Source organism: Agelaius tricolor, unplaced genomic scaffold (assembly GCF_023055355.1).
Source record: "Agelaius tricolor isolate 1412-34295 unplaced genomic scaffold, bAgeTri1.0.p SCAF_5, whole genome shotgun sequence".
Lineage (NCBI taxonomy): Eukaryota > Metazoa > Chordata > Aves > Passeriformes > Icteridae > Agelaius > Agelaius tricolor.
Window position 1 is genome coordinate 11,247,248 of NW_027269265.1, and position 13,523 is coordinate 11,260,770.

General features: G+C 37.4%; 1 protein-coding gene across 19 annotated transcripts in view; it reads right to left on the reverse strand.

The window, feature by feature from the left end:
* Window positions 1–154: 154 nt before the first annotated feature.
* WDR20 (WD repeat domain 20) overlaps window positions 155–13,523 on the reverse strand; it is a 45,931-nt gene continuing 32,562 nt past the window's right edge. For 3 of the 19 annotated variants that reach the window (XM_071426423.1, XM_071426431.1, XM_071426432.1), the window contains 2 exons: window positions 12,153–13,430; window positions 155–7,257 (listed from right to left, as the gene is read on the reverse strand). In XM_071426423.1, coding sequence (XP_071282524.1) covers window positions 7,168–7,257; window positions 12,153–13,430 — 1,368 coding nt within the window. In that variant the 3' untranslated portion in view covers window positions 155–7,167. Of the gene's footprint in view, window positions 13,431–13,523 lie in introns of all 19 variants that reach the window. The other 16 variants (XR_011679111.1, XR_011679110.1, XR_011679116.1 and 13 more) reach the window with 16 other exon arrangements.

Consider the following 13,523-nt stretch of genomic DNA (forward strand, 5'->3'; position numbering starts at 1 on the left):
ATTCTATTAAATATGAAGCAATGTTCTAGGTAAGATATTTTTGAAAGGAATTTGTTCTACAAAGTTTAGGTAGTATTTCTGTACCAAACATTTAATTCAGTAAAGAACTGGTTACATCAAAAGTGATTGGATTTGAACAGAAAGTAAACAAAAATGCATATTCAAGATAGTTTAATATGTATTTTCTGAATTAGAAATATCACTTTCTTAAATGAATGAGAATTTCTAGTGTAATGATCCATTACTCCCATCCCCCATCACTGAATTACATTATTTATACATATAATACAGAGCTGATTGCAGTTGGAAACAACAATATTAAAATAAATGTTTAATAGATACAAAGGATCTTTTCTCCACAACATAGTTTTTCTGGTGTCTGGACACCAATTTTAAAGTAATTCTCTATAAGCATTGAACTATTTAAGTGCAAAACAATTTTGTTTTAAAAAAATCTATGATTGCAGCATCCATCTTCCTGAAAAACATTTTGAAGCCAGAAAGTAATGACTTTCATTTTCCATGAGTGCATTCCAGGCTGTCTTCTAGCCATCTCTGGTTAAAAAAATCAGTGCAAAATAAACAATGGTGAAGTACTAGTTTAACCATTGAACTTACTTGAATTTAAGAAACATATCTTATTTTACACTATATATATATATATATATATATATATGTGTGTATATATATATATATATTTATCTTTTATTTATATATTTATAGAGAGATTAAATTACACTGGACTTGAAAAGTATAAAGAAAACAAAAATGTTACTACTTTTTCCTGCAATACTAAAGGAAGCTTTTTGCTTTTTCTCCAATGCAAACTCTTCCTTGGGTGAGCAGCCTAGCAGGATCAGCTGTAGTGAGAACTCCTTACATTTGTCCTTTGCAAGTCACTATGTGATTCACATAATTCCATGTTTACACTCTGCCACATTATAATTTGTGATGCTCTTTGCCTGAAGAACAGCTCGTGGTTCCACTGTCATTACTTCTTGTCCTGCGTTCAGAGATTTGCTAGCAGTAGTGTGATGGCTATACTACAGTTCCACTTGGAGAATTGGCCTGGTTTTGGGATGACAATAAACCCTGCAAACAAAGCAGTTTACATTAATCCAGCAAGAGAACCTGACATGAATTTTATAAAGTTCTTAACCTCAACCTACAATGAGTACAGTTGATTTTTACCAACACTTGTTTATTACTTCAGACATCAGCACCTTCCCTCCTACAAAGGCTCTAAGCCACCACCACGATCTCAGGCAAGCAGCGCACAAAGAGCTCTCAGACAGGAAGAAATGTGTGCGTTATGACAAGGAATGGATCTGATCCCAGCATTTGGTTTAATGTACCTTGCACTTGGAGTCATAGTGAACTCTGAAACTTTAAAAATCATACACCAAAAAGTGATCAGCATTTTACTGGGGTGCTGTCAAAAAAACCTATTCCAATATCAGTGTTTACCACCTGACCTGATACAGAGAAACACTCTATCTCTTATATGTGATTGAGTATTACAAGGTTTGAATAGGAAAATAGATTGTCTAACCAAGTATTTGTTTTGGTAATTTTAATACAGAATGAAACCCTGACAAGAATTCAGTAGAGATTTCCTATTACAATTTAAGTTCACACTCAGGAAATCTTGGTACCAGCTCTTCTAACTACCCTGCCATTCAGATCAAGAGACTTATTTCACACACAGCCCCATGACTGCACAGTGCCCCTCACCACAGAGAGGCTGCTGCTCTGGATTAAAGCAACTACACCTTACAGATTAAACCTCTGGGTACCAATGGACAGACTCCATTTCAGATTTATGCACAGTAGCCAGTTTTTTAATAATTCACATAAAATAACTTTATCAGGGTTACTTAGGAAAAGCTTATTGTCAAAATACAATTTAGCCTTATATAATTAGTTCTACCGAGTGCCAGCAGGCCAAGGGGCACACTGGCAGCTGGAAGCACACCAGCAAATATCCCCATGCAACTCCTCACCTTGTAGGAATGATAAATGCACTTTCAGCAACTCCTCTAAGCAGCTCCCAGCTTATGTTCTTACCTCAAAATTAAGATCCTGGGACTCAGATCCATCAAACTAGACAAGATCAGGCAGCAATTAGCATACAGACAGAAGACAGAATTATGTCACTTCTTCAGAATCTACAGGAGCTCTTTCAAACTTGGATCCAAGAACTGAGAGGTCATGATGATGGAAGTAAACTCTGACCTCAGAAGAGGTGGAAAGAGGGGAAAGAGGGCAAGACTGATTGGATTCAAGTCATCAAATTTCTGTTCAAACCAAAGCCCTTCTTTTTAAAAAAACATCTGATCATTTCAGACACATCATGAACCTGAGTAGTTTGCAGGATTTCTGGCAGACTGTATTTGCATATGGTCCATATGACATTTATACATAACAAAGCACATGGAACTTAACTTGGTGCCTTCCATAGACCTCACCTGAAAGAACCTGAACAACACCTTTATTTGTATTTGTTTATGCAGGGAATATCTGATTCAAACACTGTTGAGGTAGACTGAAGTGGGTTCTTCTTTACACTTGACATTCAGGATGTGCAAAGATCCTGCATATTTCATGAGAACAAAAACTTTCCTAGTTATTATTTATGGACTAGATGGTGAAAGAAGGCAGAACTTTTAGAGCAAACAAGCCACTGAAGCACTTCTGAAATTTTTACCAGGGAAGTTTTGTTGGAAAGTGACAAGGTTAATCAGAATTCACTAGTTCATTACTGAAGCATTCTTCACAAGTCTATTAAATCCAGCAGCAACTGGAAGGTCTTTCTTGTCAGAAGATTACATCCACTAAGCAACTTTGAAGTACCCTGGAAAAAGACGTCCAAAGGTATTATTTTCAGTCTTAATTAAATCAACAATCTGTTCATATGCAAATATGTGCTTTATAAGCACACAGGAGGCTCTAGGGATGGCATAATGTCAAGTCTTTTTCAACAGGCTAACCTATAACCACCCTATACAGGAGAAATAAGCCCTATTCTACCATTGGATTTACATTGTAACACAACCAATTCTTGGGAAACAAAATGAAATCCTATTTTCCTAGGATTCCTCTAGAAACTGGCAGCACATACTGAAATTCAGTGTGGTGCCTTATTCCCTGTGAACTATCAGCCACTCTAGAATGCAAGTTCCAAGACTAGGAACAAGGAGTCAGTCCTGGTTACATCTCATAGGTGGTGAATGCTCCCTGCTTTGAAGAGCAGCAGCTCAGTGCAGATGCTTTCAGTGAGTACTAGGAATTCCTTTATTTCAGCCCTTGCTCTGAATTAATTCTGCAGCTCTGAGCAGGCAAGCCAGAGGAACACCGAAGTGGAAATAAGCTCAAGACCAATATCCTTGTGCTTCTGCAGATGGAACAAATGTATGCAAGTATTGCCTTGAAACTTGGACTACTAGGCTATGATGCTGTTCAGGAATTCACTCCCAGGAGAGAGACCAGAAAGTTTGTGAGTTCTTCCAAGTACTTGATTTCAGAAGACATCTTAAATGTTCATACAAGAAAAGCAAAGAGTATGAATTTGGTTTTTAGGCATGTAAGTTTCACCAAAGGTGGTGAGTTCTCAGTGGGTCCTGATCAAAACAAAAATTCTGCAGCATTTTGCCATTGTATCACAGCCTCCAAGCAAGGCTATTCACCAGGTTGTGTTCAGTGTAACACTGGAGATGGAGGAAAACAACCTAAGAAAAGCAATTGAGGGCTCAAATAAAGTTACTGCTTTGATACAGAAGTTCACAGTAAATCTCATCTGTGATACAAAGGGTGTGGGATTGGAACAGTTGTAGTTGTATTCTCTGGAAGAATACAATGGGTAAGGTAATGAAAAAATATAAAAAGCTCCTGCCTGTAAAGAAAGAAGAAAGCCATTAGAGTGTAGTGCTTTCTGTGATGGAACCACCCAGTCTATCAGGTGGGAAAAGATGAAACAAAAGCTGCAGCAACTTATTAGAGCAACAGCCAAGTGAGCCTGTTCAACAGCCGTGCCAGGAAACATGGAAGAGCAGAGCCACAGCTGCAGCTCTGCTGCCTGGTGCAGCAGCTTCAGGCTTAAGGACAAACAGATCCCACTGAGCAAGCAGCAGGAACAAATTAAGACACTGCTCAAAGTTTTGTAAATAAATGTAGTGTTTTATTAGCAGTAGTATTTTGTCAGCATATGAGTCTAGCAGGCATGGGAAATGGAAGAGTTATGAGCTCCAAGACAGGAATTTAGTACAACAATATTCATCCCAACCTCAGAGGTAGCTGCTGTCATCTTAATGGGACACTCCACAGATGAGCAATGCAGCCCTCAGAGGATGGGGTCATTTTTCCTAAGTCAGTCAGTGCTGTGAGTACTGAACACAGGCTGCTTCAGCTCTTGCTGCTAGGGCTATCCTGTTTATCCATGCATTCTCTGACTTCCTGAAACACACAGGACTTTGCACATCTGGTAAAAATACGCTGGCATGGGTAGGAATGAAAAGCCATAACAAGTACAATCAGGAAAGCCATTTGCACCCGAGGTTTGTGGCACTCATCTGCTGGGGTCTGGTCACTGCAGCAGCACAAACACAAACCCTCCTCCCCATTTATGGGATTGTGAGGAGAAGGATGGGTATATTTTTAAAAATTCCACATACAATCCAGACAAAAGTCTGGGGCTTTTTTCCAAAGACATGAAACATAATGTTTCACAAGAGAAACTAATTCCATGAAAGATCAGCATGTAACTGCTGTATTAAAAACAAACAAACAGGAAGATATTGCAATATTAAATAGGAAAATAGTAAACAGTAGCCACTGAGTTAATATTTTCTTAATTTAAATTAGAAGCTGTTTAATTGGAGCCAAAGGTGCAATCATACACAGTTTCACTAATCTAGATAATAAACAGCAAGTTTGGACATGCAAGCAGGATCCAGAAAGTGCATGTCTCCTTCAGGGAAACAGCTCTGCTGGCACTCAGAACATGCTGGATGTCAAACTCTGCTCATCTTTCTACTTTCTGGTTTGAAATTGAAAGGTAGAAAAAATAAAGGGTCCAACATAACAAGCAATCCAATATAAAAAAAGAAAGTCTCATAGTACACTTCACTAATGCAATTAAACCAATTAAAATATGGCTGAATTAACAAATGCCCATACAAGAATGGTACTGGTTTGTTAAACCATTTCTACTACTGCCAGTATGTAAAATAATGGGAAGCTATTATTTGAAAAATCCTCCAGGAGTAGTTTGTTTTTTGGCCAGAATGGTGATATTCTTTGAGTAATTAGGGTTACTACGTAACTAGAGTTACAAAGTATTCTGGACTGAAGCTTTGCTTGAGAAAAGAGCCCATGGTCCACTATGGTGTTTGAGCACTAAGACACAAAAACCAAAGTGAGATTTCTCACATTTGTTTAAAATTCTGTAGTTAAATTAGCTGCACTGGTTTTAAGACTTGCATGAACAAAATCGTCAAGTTCTTTATCCAAAGAATAAGTGTTCAACAGCAAAAGTTTCTGAACTGCATATACTCACTAAATCACATATTAATCTCTAATGAAGTAATAAAATTAATTTAATAAAAATGCTCAGGAAAGCACATGCTGTTCATTCACATAACATGCTACAGAGAAATATTCTGTATGGGATTTAGGGGATAGAGCAAAGCTGATGCCTGTCTTTGCACAGTTTTTGTGTTCACTAAATGGGCTTTTAAATTTGTATTCCATTTGCCTTTTTTCCTCTGTTCTGATAACATTACACAAAAGTATAAATACATAAACCATTTGACACCAGACCTTATAAAAGACTGTAGCACCTTTAGGGTTTCACTTGCAACTTCTCTTCTGTGTATATAAAGGAGTTTCTCTTAACAGAGGTCACTGTCAACAAAAAAAAATTCAAATTCAAGGCTGGTAGAAAACCATCAGTAACTAAAAATCTGTCCAGTGGCACTAGGTGAATGGAAGATATGCAGAGGAAAAAAAAACTAAGATGCAACTACTTGGGTGCTTGAAAATGCAAAAAGGCTTTTGCCAGCAGAAACCTGACCTGGGCTCAAAAAATAGGACCTTACGCTTCATTCAAGTACTAAGGGCTCACATGCTTATAAACTGTTGTTTCTCTACTTTTCTCGAACTACAAAAGTCAGTAAGGTGTAAAATTTTCAGTTTAGAAAATAATGAAATTGAGATAAACCAGGGAAAACCTCAAGGAAAAGCATATAATTTAAGGCAACCCCATGTGAGTTAGCCATAAAGTGACTGTGGTCTTAGAAGAAAGGAGCCAAATGAGTTTGATTGAGCAGCACCTACCTAAAATCCAGCTTCAAAACCCAGAAAATAATATTGTCTTAAAAGTTATTTCCTTGAGAAGCTTGTGCAACATTATTAAAGGCAAGTAAAATGACACCTTCATGTTTCAAGACATATTTTGCCAAATACTTTCTCTGACCACAAAACCTGTGGAAGCTGGGTTTTGTTTCAGGCTCACACTATTGGGAAACTGGTTTGACCAACCAGTTCTTGCATCATTTGATATAAATGGATGTTCCAGAAGCGTTCAAGCAGATTTCATTTTTTCTTTCACTAGCCCCTGTTCTTAAATATGCATCAATATTCTATGTATAGATCATCACAATGGTCAATCAATACCTTGGAAGTACCACAAAGTTCTCAAGTTTACATAAGATGATTGCCTCAGCTTTTGTCTACAGAGTATTTCTGCATAAGAGACAAACAGTCCTCCCTGTCAGAGTGGACCCAAAGTAACTCACTTTTACACTAAAATTCCGCAAAAATGCCTTTGAAACACTTCAGTAAATTTGTTTGGCTTTTCTTTGTTAACAAAGAATCACTGCTGCAAAGGTGAGACAATGCCTAACCCCTCAAAAGGAAGGGCAACATCTGAAGTCTTCACCTAAATTTGCTCCAAGAAATTTTGCAAAGCTTTAGGCTAGTTTATTTTAGTTCAGATGAGTTTTATCCTAGACTATTTTCTTCTAGACAGAAAATGCTTGAATCACCTGTATGAGCTATATCCTCAGGGCTGTAAATTCAGCAATCATTAGGTAAACACCAAGATCTAAAGCTGGAATAAAGGACATACCCTGCACCAGAGTCCACAGAGGAAAGAGCTCCTGTAGAGTCCTAGAAGGAATGACGACACTCTGCCCCAGCTCCTACCGGACAGGTGTGCAGAGAGAATCTAGAGACAGCCATGTCTGTGTTCTGCTGAATCTGAGTTTAAACAAGTTTGAAAAGTGGTTTGGTAAGTATTCTGTTTAATGTTACTCTAGTCCTAAAAAAAATAGCTACCTTGAGTCATGACCTTATCAGCAAGCTTTAAACATCAAAACATCTGCATAGTCTTGAGATGAAACATTTTCTCAGAGCAGGTTACAGATGTGATCAACTTCTTACTTTAAAGCATGGCAAGTTAACAGTTTCATTGTGGCCATTTGTTCAGCACAGTGTGAGAGCATAAGACCACCTAAGCACTGCAAGATAAATTAAAACTCAAATGTGGAAAGGACTATTGAAAGTTATCTACATTTACAGTTCAATCACACATTTTTATTTAACATCAGTATACAGAGGACAACCCCAGCAAGTTATTTTGTAATGTCAAGTATTTAGTAAAGTTCTTCAGCTGTAACAGTGACAATAGAACAGCTAAAAATAAGCAGTATGAAACAAACATGATCTTCTTAAAATTATAAATATACCAACAATACTTCTTAAAGCTTAATTATTGCAACAGTTAAATTAACAATAGTTCATGTTAGAAAGGCTCTATGAAATTTATTCAAGTTGTCAAGAAATTAGATGGAAGTGTAAAAAGGAAATACATATGAATTTTACTTTTGATTTTCACTAAAGGTAGTCAATACAATTTTGTACAGTATCACCTAACATGTCAATCTTTAACAAACTCCAGTATACAGAATCATAAAATGCAGAAAAAATAGTTTAATCTTTACATGTAAATTGACAGTAAATTAACTGACACAAATTTTATTATCGTAACATAAGCAGGCCAGCATTTTAAATATTAATTTAGTAGTTTTATGTTGTTAAAGGGGCAGACATATACAGTCATTCCAAGTACATACTCAAATTTTAAGAGGTGATAATTCAGAACATGGGTTTTCTAGAAAGCGTTTAGTAAAAGTCATGTTATTTCCTAATCCAGACATCCTCATCATAAAGCCTTTAGAGGGTTATGATCTCTCCTGGCTGTACTGGAGCCACTTGTCACACCTCCTCACACACGCACACACACATACCTTGCTATAAATATCACACCAGTGTACTCTAGGTTTAATTCACCCTGATAATGTGGGTATGCCATGTGCAACTTTGCTATTGTGCACATTACAGAAAGCTTCAAATTTTAGCATGGTAACCTGAAGTTGTATAGCTGTGTTTCAGTTTAACTATAATCATCCCTGAAGGTTATACAGATACCGTATCACGTTGAAAGAAATCTATTTGATAGTACTTAAATACCAGCAATTGAACTTCAATTGTAATGATGAAATGCTCCTTTCCACTGAGGAAGAATTAGTATGTATAGCTGCTTGTCTCACTCAAATATAGTACATGAATGTTTAAGTACTTTCACTAAAACAGAAGCCATACTAAAACATGATACTGTACTACAATTGTAGTTAACTAGAAAATTCAAGGATGTTATAATTTAAGTCTAAGTTTTCCTGTACAATAAGTCAAATAAATAAATTCCATGTGCATTTGTTTTACAAAGTGGTAGGATGTTTCTCTTGCTAGGTTATACACTGCCATTTCACCTGGGGGTGCTTCTGGCCAATCTTACCTTGAGCTTTCTGACACAGGGAACTCCCCAGCAACTTTCACTCCCAGAAAATGGAGTCACTGTACAGACAGTGAACAGTGAATTCTGAAGCCCAACACAGAAATCATGTAAGTAGTTACTCTGACCACTGAGTTCAGAGAAAACTTACTTTGCATATCCAAGTACCACTTTGGGGTTTTGTGGGTTGCTTTTGTTGGGGTTTTTTAATTGCTTCTGCAGATCCTGTAATTCAGATTGATGTAGCTATAAAGATAGCACAATAAAGTTTACTTTTCTTCCTTCCAAATTCTGTTTCTATATTTCTAGATTAATCCAAAAGTTCTGTAATCCTGTTTAGGTTTCCCTGGCAAAGACAGGGGTGAGAGATGACAGCTAATTGTCACCATGTTGAGGAGAAAAGCTCATACTCTTGTTAAGGCAACCTATTTTTCTGACCACCCTGAACCTTTCACAGAAACCAGCTCACAAAAAAAAAAAAAAAAAAAGAATAAAAAATTGAAACTAATGAACCCTGAACCTCATCCAATTTGTTTCTAATTGAATTTTGCCATTCACTTCACTTCACTGACTGGGAGTTGGCAGAGCAGTTCTGGAAGTGCAATGCAAGAACAGCACATCCCGTGAGGAAGCTCAAGGTATGATTTTGTACACACTGAAGCAGTAATTTGGAAAGTTTATAAACAAACTGTCAGGACAACGTCAGCACTGTACAGACTATCAACTATCACAGGGATCACGGCTGAACAGACACTTCTGGATTTATTTTCCACTCAGGGCAGCCCAAGCCCAACCAGAAAAATAAACAGAATTTGTCATACACTGTCAAATTATCCAGCACATGTTTTGATGGCTGTTGGAAATGAGAGGGAGAGGTAGCACTGGCTCAATGGAAATTACATTAGACACTGCAAGCCTCCTTTGCTTTTCCATCCAATTCTTTCTTCAGGCTGGCAGTGGCATCAATTTAATGAAGGCCTTCTGAGGCAATGATGGAAGCAGCAGCAAGATTCAGAGGCTTTTACTCTATAGAGTTGGCAGACAAAAAAGTGACAGAGCTTTAAGATCACTTGGGGAGCCATATGTCAAAGGAAGACTAGAAATAGCAACTTTAAACCCCAGAGTAATGGGACATGCTAGGATGAAACAGCTGGTGAAACAGAAATGATGGTATATAACCCAGTAAGAAAGACATCACCATGAGTGTTTTATACTTTGACAATTCTCATTAAATAAAATTAAGTGCTTTCCTATAAACAAAAAGGATGCTCATAAGGTCCTTCTGGCACAAGTATTTTCCTAACAAAGCCCTGTAAACATGCCACCAAAATTTAGTTTTTACCAGCAGAGTGAGCTCACTAGAAATGCAAGTGAAATCAGAAAAACAAATTAATTTGTAAATTTCTAAGTAAATACATCCTAAAGAATATGGCATTTACATCAGTGTGCAATATATTAATTTTGAAAGTGATAACTTCAGCATGAAAATTACTTACCTGTAGTTAAAGTTTTCCATATTGGCCAATACATAAATCCTGATTTTTGGTACTGCATACTTTATCTCTGAAATATTTGAAATGTCATATTCCAAATCAAAGTTAATACACAAAAATATTTAAGTTATACTCAGTCTAACAAAACCCACCTCAGCCACTGAAAAATAAATGTGACAGTGTAGTGTTTAATAGTATTCAAAAAAGCTTTAGAACAAAAAGAAAATGTAGCTCACAATAGCAATCTGAGGCACTGCTGTAATTAATAAGATGTGAAGTGCACTGAGTCACAAAAGTATAATTGCTTTAATACTTCCATTTTGAGCAAACATTTTAAATAGTTTAGTGTTTAAGGGAGTGTTGGCTTTTTTTTTTTAATTAATGCTGGATTTGTAGTTCTCAGGCAAAAAAATACTTTTAGGTAACACCCTCCTCCCTTCTCCCATAAAGGGGTTTTCAATTTTAAGTTTTAGATTCAACCTTTAAATATGCATTAAGATGCAGAGCAGACACAGATTTTTACGCACACGTATGTTGAGACAAATTTGATAGGATCTCAAAAAAGCCTACATTATACAAACAATTTTAAGAAAAATAATTGAGTTTTACTTGCAAGTTTATAGTAATGAAGATGTGGTATCTAAATATATACAGTACCTCTACTTCAAAAGTCAGATTTATGAACCAAATAGTTAAAATCTAACAAACAACAGATTTTCATTTAAGTTGCTCAACATGGCATTATTCAGGTATTACCAGATCATTTCTCTCAATTCAGGTGATAGTCTACATCCCCTTTCAGAAATTTTCACAAAAATAATAGTCCTTTTTCTCAGATCAACTCTGGAAATGTCCTCATAGCTGTATTCCTTTGAACTGTTGCTGGCAAGCAGAGCTATTGTAGCACAAAGTACTTTTTAATGTTAGAATCACCACATTTAGCTTCAGTCAAAATTTAGCTATCTATACATTGGACAGAAGAAAAATAAAAAAATATAGGTGTTCAAGTGCATCAACAACAAGAGTGAAAACTAGTAATAGACTAATGTAGGTTCAGCTGATGGAACAGGTGCCATCAAAAACACGAGCTTGTAGTGGTTGAACTGCCTTAACAAACCTGACAGGAACAGAACACTGAACCTACTGAGAGAAAGCTTGCAGGAGTTTCCCTAACTTAAATACATAAATCAAAACCTGGCTATAATTAGAGTTCCTTGTTAATACTGATTCACAATTGAAGAGCATAAACTACAGTCAGTACAGGGCTCACGAATCTGTGCATTAAATGGCTGATGTTTTAATAAGAAGTGGTTTCACATTAATGGCAGGCCACCACAGAAAAGAATGGAGGAATAAAACACTTTGGTTTTCACTTTTTCAGAGGCTCACGTTTCTCATTAGACTTAGAAGCAGCAGCTTTTCATAAGCTACTCTCATTGGGAGTGCTTATTTTTTAGAAAACATTAGAAGGATTATGATTATTTTAGTGTTTGACAGGTTTTACTTCAATTTTTACATAAATAGCTTTCACCATATTGTGGTTATGCTTAAGTATAAGAACACCGATCAATAGTTTAGATGCACAGTATTTATTTCTTCTGCTGGAAGGCAACTATATTTAATAATTGTATCCAAGACACTTCAAATCATTCAGAAATATGGCATGCAGTATCCAAAAGTATGGCTCTGAGGATATTTTTTTTACATTAAGCATAAAGAAATTTTATATTCAACATTCATTATATTTCAAGAAAACTATCTATTCAGAGTTCTAGCTCTTTGATGCAGCATTAAGGATTAAAACTTACCACTTTACCAGGCCTTGCCCATGTGCAAATAAATCCCTCCTGACAAGCAGTGACTATACAGTCTTCAAGAAAAATTAACACAGTCAGTCTTTCATGTGCTATCTTTTTACAGATAAGAGGCTCTAACAAGGGAACATCTTCCATTCGGGGACAGAGAGGTGTTCCCAAAGTTTTAGCTGGGTCCGTTTTGGTTTTAGTAACTAGGTTCAGTTTGTCACTGCTCTTGCTAGATATATGTCCCATGCTATGGTTTCTCTTGTGATCTTTTTCATGGTGTCTTTCCTTCCGATCATGTAGCGATAAGGTTGCAAATTTACTAACGCCAGAAGCAATGGCACCATCCATGACACTGCTTTTACTGCCAGCGTTTGAGACTGCAGAGTGTGGAAGGCTGTTTGACCGTGGAAGAGGAGGGGGTACAGAGTTTCCAGGTGTTGTGATACTGTTTCCATTACTTCCTGGGTTAGCTCCACCGCTTCCTGCAGGTGGACTTGTGGCATTCATGACATTTGTATGTGTCCTTGCTCTTGACAGAGGTTGGTGGGGGAAGAGGATATCTTCTGTAAGATCCCACAAACAGAGCTGTGTGTCCTGGCCTACCGAACCAAATCTATACGTAACACTTACTGGACGACTGTCTGTAGAGTTCCTTTTGGACAGTCTGGATTGCGTGCTATTTGCTCGATCTCTGCCAAAATGAAGGTCTTGGAAATCCTCATCACTTCCGCTAAATTCCATGGGGTCGCTCTCTTCTACACTAGTGGTGTACGGATCAAAGGCCACCACGCTGACCCACGATTTGTGTCCGTGGCCTCGCGCTATGACTCGACAGTCCACAAAAGACCAAACTGTCACCAGGTCATCCTCTCCGCCTGTCACTATGTATTTCCCATCGGGGCTCCAGCACACACACAGCAGTCCTCCAAAGTAGCTTTTCATTGTACCATGCAATTCCACCGAATCAAAGTTAAACACGCGAAGAAAACCATCCTGGCTCACGCACGCCAAGAACTTCCCGTCAGGGGAAAAGGCAAATTCGTTCAGGGCACCCTCACCTACTGTCCATTTAAGCAGAGGGTTTCTTGTGGATTTACTCTTGCAAGTGTGCACTGCAAAGCTCTCTCCTTGTTTAAGTAGCTGGTAGTGCGGGGCTGTGGTACCACAAGTGTGCTCCACGTTATACAAGTACATATTGCCACTGGAATGAGCTACTAGGAAAAGGCTTTCCGAACCTGGGACCCATTTTACACAGGTTACTCGGGACTTGTCTATTAGTCTCTGTGAAAAACAAAGAAGATACACATCAGAAACTCTGAAAATTAAGGTTTCCATGATTAACTGTACATCTGAGCTTTCTGGGGGATGAGGAGC